The sequence below is a fragment of the Mustela putorius genome, unplaced genomic scaffold, assembly GCF_011764305.1.
Source record: "Mustela putorius furo isolate JIRA1106 unplaced genomic scaffold, ASM1176430v1.1 tig00537227_pilon_pilon_pilon, whole genome shotgun sequence".
NCBI classification, from domain to species: Eukaryota; Metazoa; Chordata; class Mammalia; order Carnivora; family Mustelidae; genus Mustela; species Mustela putorius.
The window spans coordinates 43,347,424-43,367,911 of NW_025422368.1; the positions used below are offsets into that span (position 1 = coordinate 43,347,424).

The window sequence follows — 20,488 nt, forward strand, 5'->3', positions numbered from 1 at the left end:
GAAAGGGACAGAGAGGGATTAGGGTTTCTGGACAGCATTACATAAGGGCTTGTCACTCTTTTACATGTTGAATGACACCGACTCTTCTCATCGAGGGGCACTGTTAGGTGTCCATTCAAACAGATCATAGATACACGTCAAGATATAAAGAGTGCAAACAGAACACTTAGAAGGCAGCAGAGAGAGTCAAGGAGGCAGACCCATAGCTGGGTGAGGCCCGGTGCTTGGGCTCGGACTCAGACAGCCTACCACCAAGCACACTCTCCACCAAGAACTTAGTGTAGCCCACGCTCATTACTGTTGGCTCGTGTTATCATGAGCTTGGAAAGCACAGTGGAGAAGGTAACTTGCCAGTCTGACCAACGAGGCACAGTGAGCCGGTGTTGTTGGAAAGATATGAGCCAACAACAGGGTGATGGGAGACAAGAAAAATATTGTACAAGAGGAGGGGTAACATCTCTACTTTTATAACAATACTTGCCTGCAAAGGGGCCATTTTAAGTTGACTTTACTACCTGAAGTTTGCTTTTCTGCAACCCTTAGCATCAGCCAAATTAATCCATCTTCATGATTTCTAAGGGTTTATTAGCCAAAAAATGTTTCCTAAATACAGCAAACCTTTACATTTCTCTTCCATTTGGAAGGAAACGGGGACTAGAGGCACAAGTTCAATGATACCTTATGGGAGGAAGCAAAAAATCCAGAATGTGGGACATTCTGCAGGACAGATAACTGATTAGGTTTCTCTGAAGTCTAGAGTCATGAAAAGATCCTTAAATGCTAGAGTAAAAGATCCAGGCGAATGGACCACGTGTGTTGTGTGGTTCTGGACTGGATCCTGATGTAGACAGTCTGGGGGACATTGGAGAAACCAGAAAGTGGGGTAGAAATGTAAAGATAGGATAAACTCTTATTGAAAGGGTAGCTAGTATTAATTAAATGTTACAAATAGCAAATCAGCATAGCTCATTTAATAGACATGCACACATGCACACAAAAACATCTAGAAGGAGAAATAGTAAGAAATTAGCTACTTATTTTTGGAAGGTCAATATACAATGTTGGTGGTGGTGGTGATTTATGTTTTTTCTGAGATGCTCATGATTGATTTTTTAATAACAACAGATCATTTTTAATTTAAAAAAGACTGGATTCTGAAACAAGGTATAAGAACACAAGGTAAAAAGCCATGGGGTTAAATAGCAGGTAGGATCAGCGGAACAGGGTCTTCCTAATGCGGCTGACGCTCACTGCCATCTAGCTGTATGCTAAGTGTGGGAAACACATATGCCTATGTGGGGTGGGGTCCAGGTATGAAGGGAAACATTCTAAAAAGAGTGTGATCACTTCTGTCTACCGGGCCACACTCTGTGCATATATGTCCCCGGGGGGATTCCCCACACGAGGCCCACAGACTCCTAGAAGATCCATACGTCCTGAGCTCAGCACCCAAAATCTGCAGTAGAATAGCAAGGCATCCATCTAACGAAGGTGAAAACCAGTACCCTAAAATGTTAGCTGTATAGCCTTTTATAGTGAGTTCTCAAAATGCTTTTTCAATTCCAAAAGATCTGAGAGCGGAAGGTGGCTAGGTAGTTGGACCCTCTACTCCAACAGACTCGTCTGTGTGAAGCCATCACTGTCCCCAGCTTCTCGTGGCACCAGGAGGGCAGAAGGTATAAGATCTCACATTCAGGGTAAGTTCCTCAGTGGCCCATGAGCCCAGACTTTGCCACCAGCTGGGACACACGTGAGATCACAGGGTCTCACGTCCCTGCCCCACGGCACACCGGGACTTTCTCCCTTCTCGACCTCAGTCCTAAGCATTCCTCAAAGACTCAGGGTGAATGACAGCCCCAGTTTGATGGGGATGCCTTAACTACCTGGACACCAAGAGGCCAAAAGTCTGGGAAGGCACATGTTAGGAAGAAGCCAACTTGGAGGTGAGTGAGGGAAAGGACTCTGGCTTGTCCTTCAAAGTTTCAGCTTGGAGGACTATCTCTGAGCAGCACACTGGAACCTGTGAAGTGCCAGGCACTCAACAAATACACTCCTGCACTTAACACGTGCTCTCGGCCTCCTACTGAAGCTGGACTCCGCAGGCCTGGATTCACAGACGACACAGCGAGGGGCACGTCCGGGCTGCCTTCCGTGGCCAACAGCTGTCTTACCACAACACCGGGCAGACTCCCCCAAGTCTGACAGGCACAGCCAGGCCACACTCAGGAAAGTCATGTGGGGACTGACCCTCCCTCTGCTCACAAATCAGGCCCCCCGACCTACACCTTCCTTAGAGGCGAGCGTCTGCATCCTCCTTCCACTGCGAGAAGCAGCCCCTGCCGGCAGGCCAGACCAGCAGTACACGTCCTGAGGAGAGGATCCTGCTCGCACAGAGCCTGGGTTTGGGGAGGCCGAAGCCAGGACAGGAAGGCCAGCACCAGAGAGAGCCTGCCACCACCTTTGTCAACTCCCCAGGGTCCTCACAAGTCACAGGGTTGTACGAGGAGGCTATGCCTTTATGTCGACATTCCTTGAAGGTACGCATGTTTTAGAGGGCGCTATACACGTTGCCATGTGAATTTTCTCGACTGTGATGACTGGGAACTATCTTTCCCTTCCACTCAACTGCCCAGGCCCATGAGGTCCCGGGAACAGAAAATACCATAGCGGTCACATTTCCAGAATCCATTCTAAGTGGTGTAAGGTGGTATCTCGATGCGGTTTTAATTTGAATCTCCCTGATGGCTAGTGATGATGAACATTTTTTCATGTGTCTGATAGCCACTTGTATGTCTTCATTGGAGAAGTGTCTGTTCATATCTTCTGCCCATTTTTTGATATGATTATCTGTTTTGTGTGTGTTGAGTTTGAGAAGTTCTTTATAGATCCTGGATATCAACCTTTTGTCTGTACTGTCATTTGCAAATATCTTCTCCCATTCTGTGGGTTGCCTCTTTGTTTTGTTGACTGTTTCCTTTGCTGTGCAGAAGCTTTTGATTTTGATGAAGTCCCAAAAGTTCATTTTCGCTTTTGTTTCCTTTGCCTTTGGAAACATATCTTGAAAGAAGTTGCTGTGGCTGATATCGAAGAGGTTACTGCCTATATTCTCCTCTAGAATTCTGATGGATTCTTGTCTCACATTGAGGTCTTTTATCCACTTTGAGTTTATCTTTGTGTACGGTGTAAGAGAATGCAGAATCTTCCGAGGGAGCGTGGTAAGAGCTAGAGACGCGCCCTCAAAGGCCTGACAGGAATGACTGCCAAGCAGGAGGGGTTAAGGGGGTAATGTGCACAACAAAATAAATAACATGGCATCAAAAAAAATGAAACAAAATGAGAGATTATCTCTGAGAAGTTGGAAAAGAGGCGAGACATTATTATAAAATTAAAGAGCATTGGTTGAGTAAGAGAACCTAAAGTTTGCCCCAACTTCAATATTGAAAACACGGAGTAGAAGATTATGAGAAGGTGACAAAGGCTTTCAAAAAGCCAGCTATTAGGAATTCGGACAGCTCTCTGGGATCTTCTGACTGTTTTGAGTTCAAACATAACAGAGCTCCTTAGCCGGGTCACCTTGAGGCCCACCGGGATGGGGGACTGTCAACTTGGGACGGGTTTCGGGGACTCAGCTGGTCATGCAAGTCTAGGGTAGCTCCGGTGACCCTCTGGGGGCACTGCCTGTGGTGGCTGCCAGGCCTGATTCCTTAAATTCTCCCAGAAGTCCTCACTGGAAGACCTTTCCAGATTTTTGGAATGATTTCTATTGCTTCCTTCCTTAGCATTTATATGGAGCCCGAGAGACTGGAGGGGAAGTGTCCCTGGTGACATTTCAGATATTCGAGCCGCACACATACCTCGTCTCCATGCATATTGGCCACGTATTTGAACTCTGGAATCCCAATTCTGTGCTCCTTTGGGAAGCGCCCCACGACAAGAACCCACAGGTTTCTGCCTTTAGAGGGAAGAAAGAGATAGCAAAGTAAGTTGTGTTTGCAAATGACAGACGAACTCTGGGAGAATGAGCAGAGAACGCAAACTGCTGCTTCTCCCACCTGACCCGCATCTCAAGACGCCCGAAGTGTGCGAGACTTAACCCCTTGTGCTCACAATGCTTAGTTCACTTCCAGCCCCAACCCCTCCGATTTAGCACAGATATTTCACTTATTATTTTAAAATGTGATTTTTAAAAATTGAAGACTGATTAGGCCACATGGGTCTGCTTTTTCCAAAACACGTGTATTCTTGGCTCTGAGTTCCTAGTGTTTTATAGGAATGACCTTGCTCATTCACCCATTATACATACTTAAGTTATAGCTGATGGTTGACTGGGAGGGTGCCGTAATTCTCAGTTCAAAGAAAGTGAAGAAGCAACAGGGAATAAAACACGGAACTCAGAAGGGAGATGGTTTTTAAAGTAACAAATCCGGAGTCTGGTGTCAAACACCGGTATGACACGGCTCCTTGAGTGTCCTTGATCTGCACAAGTCCTGTCGAGAAAACCACAACCAGAATCCAACCTAAGGATGCTTCAAGGAATACTTCTAAGTCCTAATCCTGCCGTGAGGAGCGTGATTTGGGCAAGGAATGGCAGGGACCAAAGATCACCGAGGATTCGCTCTGTGTAGACAGTACAGTCGGTACTCGGGTACACGTTATCTCAGTAATCCCTGGTCATGACCCACAGAGATGGATTTTCAACCAAACCTTACAAATGAGAAAACTGATCTTCCAAACACTTGAGCAAGCTGCTTGTGATTACACAGCCAGTAAGAGGCTGTGATCTGAGCCCCAGAGGCAAGACGTGACCTATTTGACTTCAATTCGGGGGCTCCTTCCACTAAAGAAAACGGTCCATCTCTCAGGAGGCCTGGATTCCTAATCAGTAAAACGAAGAGGTCCCTTTCAGTTCTAACAGCGACTCTTTTAGTCATCAGCCTCTCTTAATATAAAGACTTGAAAATTAGAAATTGAGGAATATGTTCAAAATCTATCACACACATATACATTCAAATACCCGTGATATCAAGACTTCTGTGGAATTCAAGAGCCTGGGGGTGGGTATATCACAGCAGCTGATGGGCTTATGGGGAGCAGGTCACCCTGGAATTTCAGATCCAGTCCCTTAAATCAGGGGTCCCACAGGTTGAGGAACTCTCAGTTGCCATGAGAAATCCAGGAAGAAACAGATACTGAGCCTGCTTTTTCACCATCCATTCTCCATTTATTGTAACAGTATTTTAGGTACATGTTTCATGAGAGGGTGATGCTTTAAATTTTGTAAACGCAGGAGGTCTCAGAAACACCCACAAAATGCCGTTTATCTGACCGGACTAGATAGAGCAGAGTCTTCATTCACTCATATGTTCACCCAGTTAGTATGACTCCTTCCAGCCACTGAGACGTGTGATCAGACGACACAGGTATAAGTTATACTCTCCACACCCAGGGAGCTTCTGATCTAGTGAGAAAAGCAATGTGCAAACATATAATTGCACTAGACAGTGACATACACGGCCAGAGAAGTGTATGTAAGGAACGGTTGTACATGCAGAATAAAAGAAATGGTTCATTCTTTCCAAGGACGGAGATCATGAAAAGCTTTACAGATGACTTCTGAACAGAGTTTGGAAGAATGATTCTAAGTCTGCCATATGGACAAGTATAATCCATCCCGTGATTTCCCATCAGAACCATTTCATTATCCAGAACTTTCTGTCCCCTAGTAGGATTTCTCAGGTCGTCTGGAATTTCAATTCTACGAAGTTAACATTCTCATGTGAGCCAAGTTTTGTTTTTGTTTTTTTGTTTTTAAGGCTGGGTGTGGAGCCTACTTTAAAAAACAACAACAGGGGCACCTGCGTGGCTCAGGGGGTTAAGCATCTGCCTTCCGCTCAGGTCATGATCCCAGGGTCCTGGGATTTAGCCCCACGTCAGGCTCACTGCTCAGCAGGAAGCCTATTTCTCCCTCTCCCACTCCCCCTGCTTGTGTTCCCTCTCTTGCTGTGTCTCTGTAAAATAAATAAATAAAATCTTAAAAGAAAAAGCACCGCCACCACCACCAAAAACCACGGGGCTTAAACACAACACTGATACCATTACCTGAGCTGAGATCAAGAGTCAGAAGCTTAACCAATGGAACCACCCCAGTGCCCCAAGGAAGAACTTTCTCTGAACAAGCTAAAAAACCTGGCTCTTTAGGTTTCCTTCTGCAGAATGTTTTTTTTGTAGCTATTAATGCTTTTAAGGTAAAAATAATCACAGATGTGTACAGAATATGATTTAGTCCCCTCACAGGCAAGAGGGGAAATTCAATATCATCTGAACATAATACTTAACAACTGTTGTAACTGTATAACAACAGATTTGCAACAGCTGGCCTGTTACACAAGGCTAGGACCTAAGACAACAAAACCTGACATGGAGATCCAATCCTAATTGGCTTAAGGAAAGAGGGAGACCAATAAAACCTAAGTAAAGAAGCACTTTATGTGCAATTCAGTCTCAATTTTAACATGAATGGCCCCTAAAGGAACTGCAATGAGAAAATTTACCTTGAAATACCTCAATGGCATTAACTTTGAGAATGAAAACCAACCAATAATCCTAGAAGATATTCATGCAATACTTCCGGAATGACAAGCTTCTTGAAGGCTTTTAACCTCCCTTTCCAACAAACACTGGCCATCTCTGGCTTAGACCAAAGTAAATGCAGAAAGGACAAAATTTACTTTCCACAGTATGATTGCCAAGGTCAGGGTATTTAAACAAGATTTTTTTTTCCTATCAAGGTTGGAAAGGCTACCCTTATTCCCCACCCCCTTTTTAAAGATTTTTATGTATTTATTTGACAGAGAGAGAGACCACAAGGCAGGCAGAGAGATGGGGGGAAGCAGGCTCCCTGCTGAGCAGAGAGCCTGATGTGGGGGTTGATCCCAGGATCCTGAGATCATGACCTGAGCCGAAGGCAGAGGCTTAACCCACTGAGCCACCCAGGCGCCCCATTCCCCCCTAATAGCAGGTGTGCTGAAGAGTTCTGAAATGCTTAGCTTCTTTCTCTTCACTACAAAGTAAATGAAACCTGGATTCCGAATATTTTAGTATCTATATTATGTTCAGGAACTTGGACTTTGACACAAATCCAAGGGACGTGACACAGGTGCCCAATTGGGTTTGCTCAGAAGATCAGGAAAAGCTTTACAAAATTTAGAAGGATTCACAAAAATCCAAACACAAGAAAGCAGGCAAAACATGTCAGGAAATACTTTAGGAGTTCAGGAAAAAGCTGATGGCAAAATGCAGAAAAGTAAGTAAAGCTTCAACCGGTAGGAATGGGAGGAGTGTTGTGCCCACATCAGAATCACCTGGATCCTTGGAAAAATGCCAACCCCTGAGCCCCAGCTGCTAAATCGAACTCTAGGGGTGAAGCTGAAAACTGCATTTAACAGGCGGCCTTGGTGATTCTGAGGCATATTAAACTTTGAAAGCTGGCTGAGGCTGAGGCGGTGAACATCCAGATAGATCTGGAAGGTCCTTGGTTTTTAAGTAAAATCGTCTCATTTTACATATAATCATTAGCACGTGTCTATATTAACAAATATACCTTTATATCTTTTTAAATGGATGCTTATTTTTTTACTATTTGAATATATTACACTGGTTCAACCACCGCTCTTTTGTTAGATGTCCAAAACTAGTTTTATGTGAACTCCAGCGTACCCACCAAAATTACAGAATTTCAAAATCAGAAGACAAAATTATATTAATTACAGCCATGTAAAAACAGACTGTTCATTTAAAGAGTACCACGCAAGGAGACCGCCCCACGGCACATAAAGCCTGAAATCAACAGATGGGTCTTCAGGGGTCCACAGTGATGCACTTGGAGTGAGAAGCGTTTGACTGATAGAGCAATGAAATCAAAACACTTTTTTCTCACTTCCCTATCTTTCCATTTTCTCAAATCTACGCCACCAAACCCTATCATTCACAAAGTACAGGTCCTCTGCACCAGACTCCAGCCTCCACACATATGTACGTGACCTGCACAACACCTCGTGGGACGGGCGCAACCCGCCACTCAGTGCTGTGGAAACCGATTTGAGTGGCAGTCCCAGAGTCCGCACCCAGGTCTGTCTGATTTGAGAATTTGTATTCTTCTGATGATGCCAGGTTGCCTTTATCTCCCTGGAAGTACTAGGTGGGCCAGAGCCACTGTCACCCTGGGGGAAATGTTCCCAGGCAGTCCTCTCAATGTTGTGTTGCCATGGTTCACACCAGGAACAGGATCCAGGTGCCAGCTGGCGAGGACCAGTGGAGCTAGGACAGGAGCCCCAACTCAAGGGTTAGTCTCCCTGTCAGGCTCTCCCTGCTGAGGGTTCCAGACTCTGCCTTGGTGGTCTGGTCACCGGAGCGCAGCTGCTTAATGATGAAACACGTTCCAGTTTTCCATGAGGCTTGTTTGTACTGTTTGATCCGCGAAGCTCTGGTATCCAGAGGGATGAATCAGCTGCTCATTTCCCAGACTCCACAGGGCTCTGCGTATCCCTACGATCACCCCCGGAGCTAAGGCAGAGCCTGAGAGAGCTTGCCCGAGCGTCCTCATATATAAGCGGGAATAACCGCTCCTTGGGCAAGGCTGTGGTAAGGCTGATGAGTTCCTTCCTCCTTCCCTGCGGATGAGTCAAAGATCTGACACCACACCTTTAATTTCACTTGTGCACGTTCCCATTACCACACACACACACACAGAGAACTCAGCATGCGGAGTTTAGCCCTACATTAAATAATGGGCAAGTTGAACACAGTACAGCACTTAAACACTCGGCCTCCAAGTTCACATGGCCTCTGGCTTTGAAGTGGAGGAAAAGAGGATCCTGACAGATGGCTCATTACAAAAACCACACCCACACACACACACAAGTAGCAAACAAACACGTACAAAAAGCATGAGCAAGTGTTTCCTGACTGGCCATGCCCACATAGTAGCATCATTCAGAGCTCACAGCATCCCTGTGTACTCACTTAACCCCGACAACTGCCTCTGGGAGGGAGGCACGAGGATGCCCCTTGCAGCCAGGTGGGCACAGTCTTAGGTAACCTCAGAAGGCCATTGTTCTCCAAGTGTGGTCTCGGGACCAGCAACATCAGCGTCACCTGTGAGCTCGTGAAATATGCACTTTCTCGGGCTCTACCCCAGATGTGCTGAATAGGGAACTGAGGACCAGTGGTCTCTGTTTCAGTAAGAACCCAAGGGATCCTCACATGCACTGAAGTTTAAAAATTGCTGTAACAAGAGCTGGAGATTTGGGGTATTAAAATTTCTGTGGTAGAGTTTAGCTTCTCCTGTCTGATATGCTCTCCGTAACCCACCCACCCCAAACAATCCTTCTCTCCACTGACTCTTCTTCATTCTTATTGTTGATAACCAGTATTTTTTTCCAGACAGGGGCTCCCAGAACCCTAAGATTTTGTGGGGATGACCAGAGGTGAGGAAAGTTAAAACACTTTGCTTTAAAACTACTCAAGAGTCTGCTTCTCAATTTCTCCCTCTGCACACTGCCCCCCGCCCCGCTCATGCACATGCACTCTAAAATCAATCGATCAGCGGCACCTGAGTAGCTCAGTTGTTAAGCATCTGCCTTCAGCTCAGGTCATGATCCCAGGGTTTTGGGATCAAGCCCCACCTCAGTCTCCCTGCTCAGCAGGGAGCCTGCTTCTCCTCCCTCTGCTTGCCACTCCGCCTGCTTGGGCTCTCTCTCTGTCAAATCAAATAAATAAAACCTTTATTCTCTCTCCCTCTCAACCCCCACCCCCTCCTCCCCAATGTGCGTGCTCATAAAAAAAAGTTATACCATAGTAAGACATCATCGGCAAAGCCTAGCTCTTCAAATTTTTTCCCTGGATACTCTCATTTTATCTGCCTGCATCATCAAATAGTATTTGTACGTGCACAGATACGATTCCAGATCTGAAATAATACTTAAGGGTTCTAGAAGTGCAGACTGGAACAGGAATAGAGAAAAATGGAACACAGAGGGACCTGAATACTTGTCCTGTGGAATCCAAGCGGGGCAGTCTCAAGCCAGGCGAACAGAAGAGGTGCTTTAAGGATGCAGTAAAACCCAGGCAGGAAGAGCAGTAGCCCAGTTACCTGTTGGAACACAAGCCTGCCTGACCTTGGGAGCCAGGAACGGGACAGCTGAGGCTTGGCTAGCCCATGGCCAGGAGACTAAGCTGAGAACAGCAGCCTGCAAATAGCCAGCGGCCGCAGCCTGGACAGACCCTGTGCTCCTGGAGGCAACCGGACTCCTTTATAAATCCTGGTATGGACTTGACAAAAATCAGACTCATCTTCACTGTGAAAGCTACTAGCCTGGACAGAGGCTTAGCCTTTCATTTGGCCATTTATTCATTCAATAAATAGGTATTGGATGCCTAGCCAGAGTCTGGCATTTAGTCAGCTGAAACAATTGTAAAAATCGCTGCTTATCCTGGCCTGAAAAACACTAATTTCCTATTTTAAAAAATATTTTGGAATGTCATAGTTTATTTTTTTATTTCTACTCCCCACATGAGGATCAAACGTACAACCCTGCGATCAAGAGTTTCAGGCTCTACTGACCGAGCCAGCCAGGTGCCCCTGACTCTCTGATTTCTGACATCACTTTCATTTGAGGGGGAAAAAAGTCCAAATGAAGCACAGTGTCTTATAAACCTTCCATTATTTGGGAGGTTAATCAAACATGAATCAAATCCCATGGCGCCATGGCATATCCTGCAGTAGCTCCCCAAGGCATTAAGGCAGAACCCAAGCCCCTCAGCATGGCACAGCGGACCTCTCATGGTCTGTCCACTCCCTGACTCAGCAGCCAGCCCCAGCCACAATCCCATACACCAGGCTCCAGCCATTCTTGATGATGTGTAGTCCCCGAAGGAGCCCACCATCCGCCTCTACCTTTACTGCATGCCATTCCTTCCGCACGGAGAGTTCTCTGTCCACTTGTGCAAAGCGGCCAACTTCCACTGGCCTTCTTGAGGCTCAGCCAAGAGCCTCCTTCCATCCAACACTTTTCTTACCCTCTCTTCCCTTGGTGCCATCCCTTGCCAGCCTGAGTTACTCTCCCTCTGCAACCTTCAGAGTACTTCTTCAGCCCCTCTTCTAATACTTTGAAACCGCAGGTTTTCCTACAAGCAAGGGTGTATCACTGTGCTTACAGAATCTCTTATAGTGCCTGGCACATACAGAGAAGATGGACGAATGATGGGTGACTAGATAAATTAATAATTGAGGAAGTCCAGCTGGAGCTGGGGTCACCCCTGGTCCAGAGACTAGATGGCGTTTTCCAGTATTATGGAAAAGCCTGCATCTAGTCTACAAAGTACTATTTGGGTAGGATCTGGAAAGGATCAAATTTTCTAGATTGCAATTCTAGAGTAGATGGACCTTCTTGGAGTATTACCATGGGGTGCAGATATCCAAACCAAATATCTGGCTTTGTGTTGGATTATTCCAACATTATGGGGGGATGGGCTCTCATAGGCATACACATTTGTCCCCATGCAAAGCACTAGTGTTCTGAAATGATACTGGGGCAAGGTGGATATTAGGTTCCATTGTATATCTTCCTGAACAGGTGAGTGGGGTGGTAGAGGGCGTTGGAGATTCAGTTTCCAAATCAGGGATTCCTCTGATTTGCTGAGAGACATTCCCTTTTTTAATCGATAAACGGAAAGGAAAATTTTGAAGATGCATTGAGTTGGGATAAATTTTTTTTTTAATTGCAAAACTAGTCATGACTCCCAGAGAAGCACAGCAGTTTGTCTCATTAATCATTAACCAGCAATCCAAACAAGAGGATTCTAGGAAATTCCTCTGCCTTTCTGCTCTGGCAAGTCTACCTTCTCTGATCTTCCCTCTCTATTCCCAGGTCAGAGGCTGATGAATCTGTTCCCCCTTTCCCTAAGAATTTCAGTTTTAAAGCTATAAAGTATATGAAGTTTTAAAAAATTGAGTTTTAAGAACTAGCCATCATTCTCATATCCCAACCACCATAATTTCTCTATGTTCCTGTCTAGTCTTCCCCCACCCCCCTTTAATATAGTGGGAGGAAACTTGTTTTTACATCCCCAAAGTGAAAATCTCCAGAGGCCTCATACTATAAAAAGCTGAGAACTTCCTTTTTGGTCCCTCGGGAGAGAAGTCAAACATCACCCGAACATTCTTTCGAAGAGCTGTGCAGCAATCACGGGAGCGAAACTGAGTATTATCTTAAAATGCAAACAGCACTTAAAGAGGTTTCTTCAATCTTGTTTGAAAAGATGCAATAGGGCGCCTGGGTGGCTCAGTTAGTTAAGCGACAGCCTTCGGCTCAGGTCATGATCCCGGACTTCCAGGATAGAGTCCCGCATGGGATTCCCAGCTCCATTGGGAGTCTGCTTCTCCCTCTGACCTTCTCCTCTCTCATGCTCTCTCTTTCATTCTCTCTCAAATAAATAAAATCGTTTTAAAAAAATGAAAAGATGCAATAATTATAGCTTGCACTACACATTGGTTGTGCATCTGAGAGCTCTCTTTCATGGTCAGGAGCATTCACTTCAATGTCCATGTTCTAGTTCTTTCTCCTCAGTTGTTTTTATTTCTATGAGTTCCTGTAGGTGTCACAGAGCTGTGATTTGTGATGAGGTCAATTCAGATTCACTTGGCCCAGAAAAAGACCGTGTGCTGGAGGCTGGCTTATCCTTACTGCATATTTGTTACCCTAGGAACTCATCTTTTAGTGGTAAGGAAGAATGGCAATTGACTTACTAGTTTCCTCATAAGCTACTTGGGAGGATTGAACTTTTTCCTTCCATCATCCCCACTTCCTGCGCCTGTGCTCTGAAAGGCTTTCATCTGAGAGTGAAGCGGCTCAGAGTCCAGACAGAAGGCGATGGCACTCCTGACAACAGGAGGAGCCCTGAGGTTGTCCATGAGAGGAGGTTCCTTCTAGGACTAGGACTTCTAGTTCAAATAGACCAAAAACCAGGGCATCTGATGAACTGGCGGGTACTGACAGTTCTGATGAACTGGCGGGTAACAGAGGTACTGAGATTTAAATCTCACCAAGGATCAACAGTTTAGTAAGTACATCAAAACCAGTATTTTAGGGGCGCCTGGCTGGCTCAGTGGGTTGAGCTGCTGCCTTTGGCTCAGGTCATGATCTCGGGGTCCTGGGATCAAGTCCCACGTCGGGCTCTCTGCTCAGCAGGGGGCCTGCTTCCCTTCCTCTCTCTCTGCCTGCCTCTCTGCCTATTTGTAATCTCCCTCTGTCAAATAAATAAATAAAATCTTAAAAAAAAAAAAAACTAGTATTTTAGGGGCATACCACCTACCTCAAAAGAGCATCTTGGATTTTTTCCTATTTATTTACCTGAAAGAGAGAGAGCATGAGCAGAGGGGAGGGGCAGAGGGAGAGCCGACTCCCCAATAAGCAGGGAGCTCCACACAGCCCAGAACTTGATCCCAGAACCCCGGGGTCATAACCTGAGCCGAAGGCAGACACTTAACTGACAGAGCCACCCAGGTACCCAGCATCTAGGATTTCTTAAAAGATACTCAGTGTCCCTGCAGCGGCACTTTATGTACTGACGCAGGTTCTAGAATCTTTAACTGCCGGTTCTGCCACTTACTAGCCATGTGGTATTGGGCAAGTTGCCTCATCTCTCAAGCTGAATCCATTCTGTCATCTTTGTTACGGGATGAAGAGTACCCACACCTCATGGGGCTGCTGTCTCATTTAACCCACCCTGGGCTTGACGAACAGTGCTGGAAACACAGTAAACACATGTCTGTCTGAGGGCCTCAAGTGCACAGAACTGGCTGATGACTAACTTTAGGCTCTAGCCGATGAGGCAGCAGTGGCACAATTAAAGAAAATGTTCAAATCAAAGTATCCATAACATACGGATAGAGACCTTCTGCCAGGAGTCAGCAGCAATGTATGTTCCAGAAGATCTGTGGATCAGATCAGCTCAGAAAGACCAACACCCACATAAGTTTAAAAAAAAAAAAAGAAAAGAAAAGAAAAAGAAAAAGAAAAAAATAGAAGTATGAACCCAGAAAGTAGAAGGGCCTATCTTGAGAAAACATGTCTTTCAAAATCTGTTAGTAAAAAAACAGTCACAAACATTCTTATCACCAGACACCCAGCGAGTTTTTAAGTCCAGGCCCTGAATCTCATTCAGAATTCCCAGGACGAGAAGCTCGAGGATAGGGTTGAGCCTGGAGACTGCAGACACACAGGGCCAGAGGGCAGGGCAGGAAATCAGTCACCTCAGCTAACTGTGCCGAACCATTCACCATAAACACGTCTTCCACATTTTCTGACACTGCTTACTGTCAAAGTGATTGAAACCATAGCACAGACTTTACCGATCTCCAGGCTAGAAACCACATTAAGATTTTTAGTCTGGAGGGTCTCCAACTCACCCCTGAAAGAGCACAAGCCAAGAGCTTATAGATAAGGAATTTGTTCATTAAGGCATCAGTCCGTGACATAAACCTGGTTCGATATGAGCGAGGCAATGTCAACAAGAGGGCGGGGGACAGTCCCAGGTTATGAGACTAAAGAGACATGAACACTAGATGCAACATGTGAGCCCGGACTGGATTCTAAGAAAAAACAAAAAAGTTATAAAAAGGCATTCTTGGGATCACCGGAGAACTTTAAAATGGAATGGGTTGTTCACTGAGTAGTATTTTTCTTGGTTCAATAATGGCGTGCTGTGGCAAGGCGGGATGAGGTCAGTTTTCGGTGACGCGTGCTCAAGCATTCAGGGAGGATGTGGCAGGTCACTCAGCATCTCTAATAGTTCAGCAGCGGAGCTCAGAGAGACAAAGCAAATGTGGCAAAAGACTAACAACTGGGGTTCTACATGAAGACTGTGGGAATGTTTCTTTTACTATTTCTGCAATTTTCCTATAAGTTCGAAATATTTCAAAATAAAAAGCTGGGGGAAGGGAGGTTTCAAAAAAGGCAAAGGTAAAAAAATCATGGCCTGATCCACTGGCTTCTGCAGCTTATAGAGGTGAGACTCAGGACCAAAAAAGGTCAGAGCTGTTCACCTGAAAGGTGAGGCCATGAGGAAGGGAATGGAGGCCTGGAGGTGAGAGACTCACTGGCTGCCTCTTCCCGGTGAAAACATGGGACTATCCTCCCAAGAAATTACTGTCAACTATCTCAGAGCAAAGCACATTCGCTTCTTACACCTCTATGGATAAAGAGAAAGAGAAATCATCCCAACATAAATGTAAATGTTAACTAAAGGACAAACATCTCTTTGTTTTTACTACAACCGGAAAATAAACCACAAAAATATTTTTAAATCATATGATTTATGTGACCATTGAGCCTTCGGATCACCAAGTCATTAAGCCAGTGAAGGCCAAGTGACTAACACAAGATAAAAATAAAGAATCAGTAACGCTTGGGTGTTAGGCAACTGGTTCCCCAAGATCGGACTTTGGATCAGGGGAAAATAGGAATGTAACTGATTGGAATTCTTCTCTGGGCCTCAATGTGGTCACTATTCCCCTTCAGCCTTTAGTTGGAACAGAGCAGCAAAACTCTGGAGTGGGGGCAGGGCAGGGCCAGGGGCAGCAAAGTGTGGGAAAGAAGGGGCCTGTCACCAAGCCCTACAGAGACTCCAGAGGAGCCCTGCTTTACCCCATGCACATCAGTGCAGGACCACACATCTGTGACCTTCATGGATCCTTTCAATTTAGCCTTAAAAAACAAACAAAAAAACACAGCATATATTTGCTGTCAACAAACTTGAGAAGCTAATGATAATCACTCAAACACTTTTACTTTAAAAAAAAAAAATATATATATATATATATATATATATATATATAATTTATTTATTTATTTGACACAGAGAGAGCTCAAGAAAGCACACAAACAGGGGGAGCCACAGAGGCAGAGGGAGAAGCAGGCTCCCCGATGAGCAGAGAGCCCAACACGGGGCTGGATCCCAGGACTCTGGGATCACAACCTGAGCTAAAGGCAGCTGCTTAACGAATGAGCCACCCAGGTGCCCCACTCAAGCATTTTCAAAGAAGTAGTGATTCTGAGATTTATTTACATTGTTTCTGTTCATTTTTAATACAACCAAGAAGAATATGGGCATATTTGAACACTATAGTTTTAGGTTGTGCCTAGAACCGTAAGCTGGTGCTAATTTCTTTTCTTTTTTTGAAGATTTTATTTTGGAGGTGCCTGGGTGGCACTTACCTTACTCAGTCAGGTAAGCATCTGATTGGGGTCATGATCTTGGGGTCCTGAGATGAAGCCCCATATCGGGCTCCCCACTCAGCGAGGAGTCTGCTTGTCCCTCTCCTGCTGCTCCTCCCCCTGCTCAAACTCTCTCTCATTTTCTCTCAAATAAGTAAGTCTTTAAAAATAATAAAAATAAAGATTTTATTTCTAAGTAATCTCAACACCCAACACAGGGCTCAAACTCACAACCCCAGAAATGGAGAGTGACATGCTCCATGGACTGGGCCAGGGAGGCAGCCCAGCTGGTGCTAATTAATTTCTCTAGCAAAGCAGCATGTTAAATTTGCTGTCCCTATTGTTGCAAAGTGGATACAAATATAAACATTGATTTAAAAAGAACCAGTGCCCAGGCATTCACACCACTGTAACAGCCTACTTTCAGAAACTGTCAACACATTTCCCAAGCTCAAAGCAATTCCCAGTGGTGTTTTTAGCAGATCCACTCACGATGGTCACTCACTGAGAGGCATTATAGAGTGAGCCGCTTAATTTGATTAGGATTACAAAGGAAGTAGCATATTTAAATTACATAATAACTATGGAGTCTGAGGAACAACTCAAAGATTTTAAGAAATCCTATTTGCTTAAAATACTGATATTTTAGCCAATAACCAAGGTGTTTTCATACACTTCATCATATTATTTAACCCTCAGCAGAAACCCCATGAGATAGGTAAGGTAGGTATTATCCTCATTTTGCTAGTGAGGGAACAGGTGAGGATACCTTGGATTTGAAGTGTTTTTGTTTGTTTCACTCTGAGACTAATGTTTGTTCTACGCTGCTCTTCCAATGTAAAACAGAACTTTCTCTGTTACCATCTTAGATGCCATACATGTTTACCTTCCTTAAGACGAAGAACTTGAGGCATCTAATTCCAAAACAAACAAGGGGTTCATCTTCCTCATCCCTCTCCCCACCCTAAAAAAGCAACTTGTGTGTGTGTGTGTGGTGAGTATATATTGTATATGTAGTGTGAGTATTGTGTGTGTGGTTTATGTTGAGAGTGCAGGGTACATGTGTGACATGTGTGAGGTGTGTGTGCTTGGTCTATGTGTGGGTTTTGTGTCATATGTGTTATGTGTGTGATATACATGTGTGGGGTATGCATGTTGAGTGGGTTATATGTGTGGTGTGTACATGAGTGTTTTGTAGTTCTGTGTGTTGTATGTGTGATGTATATGTGGTAATTGTAGTGTAGGTAAGTGTGTGGTTTACATGTGGTGTTAGGTAGGCATGGTGTGTGTCTGAGGAGCATTATTGTGGTGTGTGTTTGATGTATGTGGTATGTGCATTGATATACCACACACACAATTCACAATTCACACCACACATGCATTACATACACAACAAACACCATATACAGCACACCACAAAACACACACTGCAAATACATAACACACATGCACCACACATACATGACATGGGAACACAATAACCACACACCTCACACATTCAACATGCTTCTATACCACACATACACCACACTCACTGCAAAGACTACACATGTAACACACAAAACACACATGACACACAGAAGACCAACAATACACACATACCCACACAAACCACAAATACACCACATACACACACAGAACATCTACTCCACACAAAACCACAAGGATACCGTACCCTCAGCACATATGAAACACATACATGTCACACTTACATCAACAGTATACTACACCCAATACAAATATACCACACACACAAACACACACCCTACTCATATGCCACACATACAGTACACATACACAAAAGCAACTCTTAAGTCACTTCTCCAATAGCGACATTCAACTCATCAGACTCATCAATGAGAGATGCCTTCTGGAATGTCATGTGTTTATTTTCTTTTCTGTCTACAAAAGCTTTGAGAAACTAACTGCTTACCATTCAAAATCAATGTCATCTGGGGTATTTATCAAAAGAAAATATGCTAATTCAAAAAGATAAATGCAGCTTTATGTTTATGCAGTACTATTTATAATAGTTAAGATACAGAAGCAACCCAAGCATCCATTAACAGATAAATGGATAAAGAAGATGTAGTATGTGGGGCACCTGGGTGGCTCAGTGGGCTAAGCCTCTGTCTTCGGCTCAGGTCATGATCTCAGGGTCCTGGGATCGAGCCCTGCATCCAGCTCTCTGCTCAGCGAGGAGCATGCTTTCCCCTCCCTCTCTGCCTGCCTACATCTCTGCCTACTTGTGATCTCTCTGCCAAATAAATAAATAAAAATCTTAAAAAAAAAAAAAAAAGATGTGGAGTGTGTGTGTGTGTGTGAGTGTGTGTGTGTGTGTGTATTGCTTAGCCGTCAGAAACAATGTGATCTGGCCAATTGTGACAAACATAGATGGACCCAGAAAGTATTAAACTAAGTGAAATAAGTCACAGAAAGAGAATTATCATATGATTTCACTTATATGTGGAATCTAAAAAAACAAAACAGGCGTGCCTGAGTGGTTCAGTCATAACCATCTGCCTTCGGCTTAGGTCATGATCCGGCGGTCCTGGGATCAAACCCCAAATCAGGCTCCCTGATTGGTGGGAGGCCTGCTTCTCTCTCTCCCGCTCCCTCTGCTTGTGTTCCCTCTCTTGCTGCCTCTCTCTCTCTGTCAAATAGATAAATAAAATCTTTTAAAAAATTAAAAAATAATGAAATAAAATTTTAAAAAACCAGATGATTAAACAAACAAAAAGCAGAAATAGACCTATAAATACAGAGAACTGATGATTGCCAAGGTTGGGGGGATGGGGAAAACGGGCAAAGGGGTTGCTGATAAAGGCCACCAGCCATGGAACGAACTGGGCATGGGGATGAAAGGCACAGCAGAGGGAATGCAGTCAATGGTACTGTGACAGCATCATATGGGGACAGACGGTGGCTGCACTTGTGTGAGCAGAACATGCAGACTTGCTGAGTCAGTATATTGTGCACCTGACAATGTCAGGCGACATTGTGCACCAAGTACACCTGACTTAAAAAAAAAAAGTTTATACCCCTTCCCCACTCCCCCAAAACCAAAGTCAATGTTATTTCCGAAGAAGGCTTATGCACACACAGCGAAATCAGCATTTATATCGGAAGCTGATACGTTTCCCAGCTATTTCTCTGGCTGTGTATTTATAATCAGTGGATCCCAAGGCTTTGCCAGGCTGAAGAGCGTGGCCTCACCGATGCCACCCTGTGCTCATAACTGCAGCTCATACTCGATATGCCTACAGCAGCACACGGAGGGTCCGGGGCTCCGAGCGGCCTGTGGGAGTAGACCGGAGAGTGTGTGGACTATGGTAAGGTCGCACAGATCTTGCAGGCACACCTCTTCGGCTTTACCAAACTGTATAATCAAGCTTCCATCTCAGGTCAGCCCCCACCTTGAAATGCGAGCTAAGAACTGCCCATTTCTGAAGAGCGCGATAAGGAAATACCACGGCTAAGAATCCATCCAAGTCTACTTGCCCATTTAAGCACACCTTCGTTGGATCCTTGGTAGTTTATAAAATATTTGACAATTCATGCCCCACCAGTTTCACAAGGATATGAGGCAGCTTGGCTGGAGAGCGCATTGCTCACTGGAAATCTATTCTCGAGAAAGAGTGGGCCTAACAGACTTAGGAAATAATGCTCCCCATCACTTGGCATCAGGGAAAGACAAATCAAAACCACAAAGAGACCCCACCTCACACTGATCAGAACGCCTAAAATGAACAAGTCAGGAAACGATAGATGCTAGAGAAGATGCGGAGAAAGCGGAACCTTCCTACACTGTTGGTGGGAATGCAGGCTGGTGCAGCCACTCTGGAAAACAGCACGGAGGTTCCTCAAAAAGTTAAAAAGAGAGTTACCCTACAACCCAGCAATTGCACTCCTGGGTATTTATCCCAAGGATACAAACACAGTGATACAATGGAATGTTACTCATTCATCAAAAAGAATGAAATCTTGCCTTTTGCAATGACGTAGATGGAACTAGAGGGTATTATGTTGAGCGAAATAAGTTAGAGAAAGACAAATAGAGTATTTCACTCGTTGGAATTTAAGAAACAAAACAGATGAATGTAGTGGAAGGGAAGAAAAAATAAAATAAGATGAAAACAGAGAGGGAGGCAAACCATAAGAGACTCTTAACTCTAGGAGACAAACGGAGGGTTGCTGGAGGGAAGGTGGGGGGC

General features: G+C 44.7%; 1 protein-coding gene across 2 annotated transcripts in view; it reads right to left on the bottom strand.

The window, feature by feature from the left end:
* The window catches only part of CPM (carboxypeptidase M), a 70,771-nt gene that overhangs the window by 23,754 nt on the left and 26,529 nt on the right, over positions 1-20,488 (bottom strand). For both annotated transcript variants that reach the window (XM_004752455.3, XM_013056074.2), the window contains exon 3: positions 3,855-3,952. In XM_004752455.3, coding sequence (XP_004752512.1) covers positions 3,855-3,952 — 98 coding nt within the window. The remainder of the gene's footprint in view (positions 1-3,854; positions 3,953-20,488) is intronic.